This window comes from Gymnoscopelus microlampas, assembly GCF_963454915.1.
Source record: "Gymnoscopelus microlampas genome assembly, chromosome: 23".
NCBI classification, from domain to species: Eukaryota; Metazoa; Chordata; class Actinopteri; order Myctophiformes; family Myctophidae; genus Gymnoscopelus; species Gymnoscopelus microlampas.
Window position 1 is genome coordinate 26,454,459 of NC_139960.1, and position 9,601 is coordinate 26,464,059.

At 40.7% G+C, this 9,601-nt stretch overlaps 1 protein-coding gene across 1 annotated transcript in view; it reads left to right on the forward strand.

Annotated features, from left to right (window-relative positions):
- The window catches only part of acss3 (acyl-CoA synthetase short chain family member 3), a 58,054-nt gene extending 49,990 nt beyond the window's left edge, over positions 1–8,064 (forward strand). Inside the window, exons 12-16 of the mRNA XM_084050033.1 lie at positions 3,451–3,532; positions 4,632–4,754; positions 5,292–5,391; positions 5,553–5,728; positions 7,627–8,064. Of these exons, the coding sequence (XP_083906159.1) occupies positions 3,451–3,532; positions 4,632–4,754; positions 5,292–5,391; positions 5,553–5,728; positions 7,627–7,710 (565 nt within the window). The 3' untranslated portion in view covers positions 7,711–8,064. The remainder of the gene's footprint in view (positions 1–3,450; positions 3,533–4,631; positions 4,755–5,291; positions 5,392–5,552; positions 5,729–7,626) is intronic.
- Positions 8,065–9,601: the final 1,537 nt, after the last annotated feature.

Below are 9,601 nucleotides of genomic sequence, written 5' to 3' on the forward strand. Positions count from 1 at the left end.
GGTTCCCCAGTGGTCTATACTTGGTCCCCTCGAATAATGGTCAACTCACTGAGAACCATGCGGGACAGAGAGTGTGACTAACTGACAGACAGAGGTTTGGTTAATTATATGTAGGATTTACAAAAATAGCAGATCTACAAGCTCACAACATGTGTTGTGATTTCATAGTTCTCTAAATTCTAACCTATCCTATTTCATTGTCACAAATATCTCTATCTCCTCTTCAAAAACTGTTGAGTTCCACTTCAAAGATGTATCGTATATCTAGATTATATCCTACTAGACCATACCCGGTCGACGCATCCGTGGGGGGATATGCGCACATGATCTGGCAACCCGGGAGGCAGTTCGTCCCATAGCTGGGCAGCCCCGTAACCATGGCGACGTTCTTTGACACAAAAGCGCTAATAAGAAGCTGAGATTTGATGAAATAGAAAAACGGGCTTCACAGTTAAAGGTAGGGTAAGTGATTTGCGTTGGTTAAAATAATTGTTAAATAGCTCTATATTCTGATAGTACTCATAGCTATAGAGTGTTTGTTCAGTATTACAGTAGGAGTCTCCTTGTCTCTCCAGCTCTTTATAAAACAGAAAATGCATTTTCGTTTCAGTTTCAGTTTCATTTCCAATTTTATCCAATCAGGATAGAGAACTCAATCAGGATACAGATTAAACAAGTGAAATTGGAAGTGATGACACTAAGAAATGAGCATGCAAAATTGGAACTGGAACACTATACAAATTAAGCTTAAAAATGGGTACTTTCTCCTGATTGGCTGAGATTTTGACACCTACCGAAAAATGTATTTTCTGTTTATTAAAGAGCTGGAGAGACGGGGAGACTCCTGTTACTGAACAAACACTCTATAGCAATGATTACTATCAGAATATAGTATTTTAACCTTTTAACAAAATAGTTTTTGTTTTAACCAAAAAATATCACTTACCCTACCTTTAAGTTCAGATGGTAATGGTCAATGGCTGTGTGCAAAATCAGAGCAATTGCTCCAGGCACTGAGGAGAACCGGGTATTCACCACTACACCACTACAGACAAACACCACTACAGACAAACGGACAGAGGTTACTCAAATTATAGGAGAATGGAGCCAAGTATTGAGGTAACATTTCTCTGTGGTGCAGAGGATGAATCGCTGTTTCATAAACACAAGGTTGTTGGTTCAAATCTGGCTTGTGGAACTTTTTCTCTCTACATCTAAAAACTAAGTTTAGGCTACAGGCTAGGTATTAAAATATCTTTAACATCTCTCATGTTTCTATAGGTCTTTATACTCTTTTGGAGACAGTGGCTAGGTATCCCCACTCCCCTGATTACACCTACTCTCCAACCGGCACCCTGCAACACAATTAGGCACTCAGAATCCTGGCAAAGGCCCCAGGGGGCCATCACAATAGCATATGGAAATGGATCTAGAACCTATTAAATGTGTTGCATAGCACATCTTACTTAGTTCTTGCAGACGAAAAGAGCCATTATCTGTCAACATAGCTTAGCATTAGAAGGTAAATCTATATTCCGCCCTATTCTCTAGAGTCTAGTCTATTCAAACCTTTATCTGTGACCTCAGCATAAATTCAAAGAGCGCAATAAACAAAGTGAGCAAGTCATATTACTCTTGTATTCACTTTGTTAATGTGTAATGGCAAGTCTTGCGACCTGTTGCGGCTTTTTATGTCTTGCGTTTTCTAGCCACGGAGGAAATAATTCGTAATTGAATTATTAGGCTATCTTGCCTTTTTGATGGATTTGATTTTCAGTGCTTTAAATGTAGCTTTTCTGCATGAAAAGCACTCAGCGGCGTGTGACAAGCTCATTTAGTTAAAACGTAGGCAGCAGCACAATGATGGATCATCAGGTCTCTGTTTGTTCCTTTTCTGCTCCATTCTGCAACAATACTGGGAGTGACATCCCGTGTTTGCTGCAGGCATTGAACAATCACAGTGAGCCATCATCAGACAAGAACTAAATAAAGCAGCAGAACAATCCACTGGTGTCCTTAGGCTACATCCGCATGAATCTATTTTTTAAATGCTAAGGTTTTGCTACATTTATGCTTAGCGTCAACACTCTCTGGCATTTTCAAACCCGTAAAACTTTCTTTTCAAGATCTTTTTATTGTTTTTTAGTACAAGGCCCAGGGCTTGCATTGCTTCTTAAAGGGGAATTTTGGACCACGGTTTTCTTACCTTTTCTATGATGTTATGATATCCTAGGATGAATGGTACAGTAGAAAAATTTCATAACTCCATCCCGGGTCCGCCACAGCTAAAAACGCCCGCCAATAGGCCTTGCGCTAGATCGCATATTTTGATAGCTTTTGTTGTTTTGTTTTGGGGTGAGATCTGACGTTCATACATTGCATACATGAACAGTATGCAATGTTATTGTCTTGAATGCGCCCCACCGGAAGTCTCGCTAGACGAGATTGAAATCTCGAGATTGAAATTTCAGACCATCTTGCTCAAGATACATAAAAAGGTAATTGCTGTTGGCTCCTGTGTAAACAAAGCCCTTGAGTGCCCAGTTACCCTACACCCTATTCTTTGTGTGTGTGTGTGTGTGCGCGCACGCACATTCAGGTTCTTAGCGGGGTCAGGTGAGGTTAGGTTCAGCAGACACTGGCATTATGTCTAGACAACCAGTGGGTTAGTGTAATAATATCCACACCCAGACGTCTGTATGTCTTCATTCTAGTCTGTTAGGCTGACAAGCTGGTTTCTTCAGTTCATAGTTATCCTGATGGGGGCAACCGCAGGAGTCAAGCCTAATATATACTTAATCGTACCTGGTTTTGATGGGTAACAAGGTCGTAAGGCCTCAGTCAATGATTTTATGTAGAGAGCTATCGAGACCACAGTTCACGATTTATTTTAACCACTTGAACCCTAGTACCCCTATTCAGCCCATCACAACCGCAACGCATTGTGAGCTTGTACATCGGCTATATTCAACGAAGAGATATGGTGTAGAGAGGGAAAAACAGCGTACCTAGTACAGAGCCAGCCGACTTCAACTATTAGTTTAAAGTGTAAAGGGTATAAGTTTACACTATGTACTTACACCAATCATTTTATTTAAACCAGTGGTCCTCAAAGTGGGGGCAAATTTGTTTTAAACATAGAGATCTGTTTAAAAACTTTAACCCTATATACATCAGCTACTGTATTTGAAAATAGCCGATGTACAAGCTCGCATCACATCACGAGGCGTTGTGAGCTTGTAGTTCTGCTATTATCAAAACATTTTGAAACATTTTCAAGAACACAAATCTTGCATGGTGGTCCCTTGCACAAAATATTTTCAGATGGGGGTCCGTGGCCAAATATGTATTGATCAATTTGGGGGACATTGACATGAAAAAGTGTGACAACTACTGATTTAAACTAAATACTGTCATTTAAGCTAATGTGTGTGTGGTCTTGGCTCCCAGATTGCCTCTACCACCCGGTGCAGCACTGTCACTGTGGAAGAACCAGGAGCTGTACAGAGAGCTCTACTTCATCAAGTTCCCGGTACGTTGGCGCAAATAGATCTGCAAGAAGCCCGACACTATCGTACAATGAAAATGGCAGATCTACAAGCTCACAATGTATTGTGACCTTGTAGACACTGTGTATAACTTAAGCTATATTCTCAAAAGAATATAAGTACATTTTCATCTATAATGACAGGTCCAAAATAGGGACACTAGGGCTAATGAGGCTGCATGGAAACAGGTTTCATGTTTTGAAATGACTTGCGCTTAGATGAGTATTTCTTTATGCAAGTTCTCATAGCACTGGCTAGCATGATAAAGCAAGGAAATACTTAAGTGTTATGAGTACATGGTATAAGGTGGCCCTCTAGTGTTGAAAGGTTTTGACTGCATGCTTGATGATTGTTTTATGCTTAACCCATTCCATCAGGAAACACATTTACTGTAATTTTAGATTTTGTAGCTATAACCATTATTCTATACTTTGGGCTATTAAAAAATAGCCCAAATAGATATACAAGCTTGTAGATCTGCTATAAAAATAAATCGTGAACATTTTTGCAAATCTTGGAATATTTTAAAGCTAACATTTGTAACTCAAATCTTTGCTACTGGGGATTCTACAAATGTCTTTTAAATCGTAACATTTTGCTATAATATCAGTGGTTCTCTAACTCTTTTCATGTCAAGGAGTCCAGACCCCACAAAATGATGTATTTGTCCGGATTCCCCCATCTCAAAATATTTTGTTCCAGAGACCCCCAGAAGCAAAGTTTTGAGTTAAAATGTGTGTGTGTATATATATATATATATATATATATATATATATTCAAAGATTTGCACACATTTTCACGATTTTCTGTTAAAAAATAACAGATCTACAAGCTCATAGCAGTATATGCCGCACTATGAGCTTGTATATCTGCTATTTTTTAACAGCCAAAGACATCTAAAGTGACACATATGCGTTCCCGGATTGAATGGGTTCACCTGCATGCTTACAAAAGACACCCTGTTTAGTTTATAGAAAATAAATACAAAATTAAAGATATCACATATAATGACACGCCCCCACACCAGGTTGAAAGTGGTCAGTGGCTTCATGCTGTCATCCTTCCTCCCCGTTTGGTCTCCAGGGTTACTATGACACAATGGATGCTGGCTTTGTGGACGAGGAGGGCTTTCTTTACATCATGTCGCGCTCTGATGATGTCATCAATGTCGCTGGGCACAGGCTGTCTGCCGGGGCACTTGAGGAGGTAGGACGAAGATAATAGATGAAATGCTGTCCTGATTTCATCATCTCTCTCAGTGTACATCAGTCTTCGGCGGCTACGTTTTCTCACTGACGAAAACGAAATAAAAACAAAATAAAAACTAAGCTATGATGACTAAAACTAAGACTAAATATATTGACAATTTCGTCAACAAATAAAAACTAGACTAAAATGTTAGCGAGGGACGAGTGGAGAAGAGATCCAGTAGAACTAAAAGACGAGTCATTTTATGTTTGGTTGCGCTCGGGTGTTGTGCTCTGAAAATATCAGATCTACAAGCTCACAACGCTGTAGATCCGCTGCGACGCTATTTTCAGCATGCAACCAAGTGTAAAATCAGCCATTATGACACCAACAAGGCACCGGCAAAATACATTTTAGTCGACTAAATCAACCGTAGATTTAGTCGACTAAAACTAGACAAAAACTAAAACATTTCAAGTGACTAAAATATGGCTAAATCAAAATTGCTGTCAAAATCAACACTGGTGTACATAATGTGTTTGTGTGTATTTGCAGTCTGTACTGCAGCACCCTGGTATTGTGGACTGCGCTGTGGTCGGTCTAGAGGACACCCTTAAGGGTCACGTCCCATTGGCCCTTTGTGTCCTCAGGAATGGTAAGGAACATATATGCACACAGATGTACAGTTAGTATAGTATGTCAATGGAGTTTCATAGATGTATCAGCGTGCTCACTCACAGTATGAAAAACTAAAGAGCTGTTTTCTATGGGTGCGCGTGTACTGAATACACCATCTACATTATGTTTGTGATTCAGATGTGAAGAAGAGCGAGGAGGAGATCATAAAAGAGATGGTGAGTTTGGTGAGAGATACCATTGGGCCGGTGGCAGCCTTCAGGAAGGTGTTGTTCGTCACAGGGCTGCCGAAGACTCGCTCTGGCAAGATCCCCCGCGCCTCTTTAGCCAAGCTGGTCAACGGCAAGCCATACAAGGTACAAGCCAACTCTCACTCGCTCCCACTGAACTTGTTTTAACCACTTAGGCCCTATATATTTTGTCATACAACGAATAGCGAAAATAGCACATCTATAAGCTCACAAGGTGTTGCATTGTGATGCCTTGTGAGCTAGTAGATTTGCTATTTTTGCGTTTTCACCTATGACATACAGATGCCAGCTTTAAAGTGGTTACCATTTCATTGTTAAAAAGTCTAAGCCACATGGTGAGAGCTTCAATATTGCAGTGGAAATTTAACATACCGTGATTATGTGGTATTACTCCAACTGTAGATTTATGAGTGCTCCAAAAGCAATAAAGATCCATTTGTAATTTTTTTTTTTTTACTGAACATCATTAGGAGGCTCCTGGCATTGTGCAATTGTTTTACATTCTACTTTTGATGACTTGTGGGCAATTTCACTTGTGAATGTGATAAAACTCAGGGTGGTTCTGGTAGATTGTCATTCCTCTATCTGTTTCCTATTGGTTCGTCTGAAGTACTTTAAGTTCCAAAGGGCAAACTGGATGAAAAACAGAAGTTCTTTTATCACATTACTCGCTTCAATATTCGCTTATGGGAGAGCGCCCCCTGGCTTGATCACAGAGGAATTATTTATACACTCCAAACAATTCCATTGGCTGGACCAAGGTGATGGACTGGCGTCATCAGCCAGGACCCCCCCCCCCCCCCTTATACTCGATGCCTGGGTTTGCAGCACGCTACCAGAGCTCTGCAAGCGCCAGGCTTCTGTGAGCAGTGCACGCAGATATACCTGTGAGGTATCTGGCGCGCATGCTAGGCAAGCTGGCGAAGCTTGCCGACGACCCAGTTCTCACTGAATCCATGGAGGCAGACGAGAACGAGCTCGACCCTGTTCCCCCCCATACCTAAATGGGCAGACAATGTCGACGGCCTCCTGCCTCTCTCTCGGGACGAACCTGACGTGGAGATGGCAGCGGCTGGCCCCATGGAACAGGAGGAGGGTGCTGGAGGACTGCATGAGGCCGTCAGATTCCGTCCTGTATTTCCGTTGGTGCTGGAAATGTCTGCCTCAGACGACACAGGACGGCGGGGAGAAAATCCAGCGACCCATGTCAGCGAGACTGACGTGTTCAAGCTCATTAAATACGTGGATGCACTACGGGTGGAAAGATCCTTTCTCCACACCCTCCCTGAGCTTTCCATCCCTGGACTGGCAGAGACGATGAAGGAGAAAGGATTGCAACACCTTCCCCGATAGAGAGAGCCCATAACTAAGCAGCGACTTTCCCACTGGGTAGAAGAGGCTATCCAATGTCTTACTCTAGTAAAGGCCAACGACTACCCGAAGGGCTCCATGCGCATTCCACTAGAGAAACATCTACTTTCTGGGCCCTGTTTAAAGGGCTTACTGTCCAGGATATTTATGCTGCGGAAAGTTGGGCTTCTCCCTCAACTTTTGCCAGGTTCTACAGACTAAATGTGAATGAACCGCCTCTGGCACACGCAGTCCTTAGTGTGAGCTATAGATAAAAAGGGGGATAACCTTCCCCCTTGAGGCTGTCAAGGCGAGTCTTCGAGATAAGTTGTCTTGGCAATACGGGAGTTTATCAAGTCTCCCGTGAGCGAATGATATGGTAAAAGAATGTTAGGCTACAAACGTAACCTCTGTTCTGAGTATTACGAGCAAGTTATTCGCCAAAACATCCTACTTGCATGATTGGCAAGAAGGAATTACTTAACTTGAATGAGGCGGCCGGCTAACAATGGAATTTTCTGGAGTGTATAAATAATGCTTTTGTGATCACGCTTCGGGGTGCTCTCCCATAAGCCAATATCTCACTCGTAATATTCAAAGAACGATTGTTACTTTACTACCAGTAACACATGGTTTAAAAACTGTCCCCACAGATTACTCCAACCATTGAGGACCCAGAGGTGTTCAAGGACATTGAGAAGCAAATAGGAAAGTCAGAGAGAGCAGCTGGACTATGAGCTCCTCAGTGGGATGATGGTCAAACGTGAGCCTGTACAGAGGTCCATGGAAGTCTGTGATAAGCAAAATGGTCAGACTTGTGAGTGTTCAATCAAAGCAACAGGAGCAAATCAACGTACATTGTTGGGGACAATGTAGATGAATTCTTTATTAGTGATTTTAAGTCATTTTATGAATTAATCAATTATTTTAGAATAGATGTGTAGATTATTGTGAGGCAGCTATAATAGGTCAACATTACCTGACCTTCTTAGTCTTCCTACATTTTCACATCAAATAGTAAGGAAGTAATATGGACCATTAAAAACCCACAATGTAGGGTTGGATGTAATATTAAATAAACTGATTCTAGTTTTGACCCCATCATTTCAATAAAAAAAAGATACATACATTTACTGTGTGATTTGCATATGACCAATGTTATTTATCAGCACTTTCCCAAAATAGTGACAATCACTGCTCTGTCAGCAGTTTCACAATACTGCATTGATTGCTGTCGGCCCTGGTTTTGTTGGTGTCTTTTCGCAGCCTGTGTTTTAATTCTGTATCTTTTCTCTGTACTACTTGGCAGAGCAGAGATGGACAACAAATTGGTAATCTCCCCGTTCACTTTTTCCATTTTGAGTTGCTCCTGGATTTCACTCACTGAATACCTACAGTACTTATTTAAGTTCTACCTCTGGCACAGTTTGTTGAGCAGTTTTCAAACAGTCACGGATTGTAACCGTACAGTGGGGAACAGGTGGAACTGTTGTCTGCTATGCTCAGAAATGTGCGGTCTTACCATGGAATATGCTGCATTTCTATGGGTGTTCGTCAGTTCTTGTATTTAAATGATTGCAAAAACAAGGTAGCACTTTACAATAATGACCCGTTATAAAGCATTTATAAGTAGTTTGTAGACTATTAACAAATCATTAACAACCTGTTTGTTGACATTCGTAAATGATTACTAAAACCTTTATAACTACAGTTACAAATCATTTGTAAAGTATTAGTAAGTAGTGAACTATTCATGAATAAGCCATTTATATACATCTGTAAAAGATTATTAAATCATTTGTAACGACCCATTCTAAAGCATTTATAAACGTTTATAAGCAGTTTGTAGACTATTAACAAATCATTAACAACCTGTTCATTGACATTCGTAAATGATTACTAAAACCTTTATAACTACGGTTACAAATCATCTATAAAGGTATTAGTAACTATTCATGAATAAGCCATGTATAATACATCTGTAAATGATTATTAAATCATTTGTAACTGATGTTACATAATATATACAAGCTATTGGTAGCTTGTTCATGTTTAACATATGCTTTGTTAAACATTCCTAAAGTATCTATAAATCCTGAGTACATGTTATTATGTGCCCTATAGTAAAGTGAAGACAGTTCATCATTTACAACTGTCTGTTAATGTGTTTGTTCATGTTTAACATGCTTTGTAAAACATTCCTAAAATATGTAAGTTGTAAAAAAAAAAGTCAGACTATACTGATAATATTACCAGTTTTACCCAGCTAATGTCTGCCCTCAAAGGATCAGTTGTAAATGTCTTGCTCATACCGCTGTGATCAAGTCTTGAACCTGCAACCTGCGGCTCACCAGGCTGTGACTCTAACCATTCGCCTACTGCAAAAAGGAATGAAGACCATTCATAGCAAGGCAGCTGATGGCTCAGTGTGTAGACACACTGCCTACATATCCAGAGGCCGTGGGTTCAAGCCCCACTCACTCTTTGCCCTGAACCTTTCCTTTACAGAAGAGGTTCAGGGTAAGGAGTGAGTGAGGCTTGAACCCACACACCCAGAAACCCTTAAAATCAACACAGAAAGCATTGAATTTCAGGGCTACTGATGGCGCAGTGGACTAAGTCAGGGTC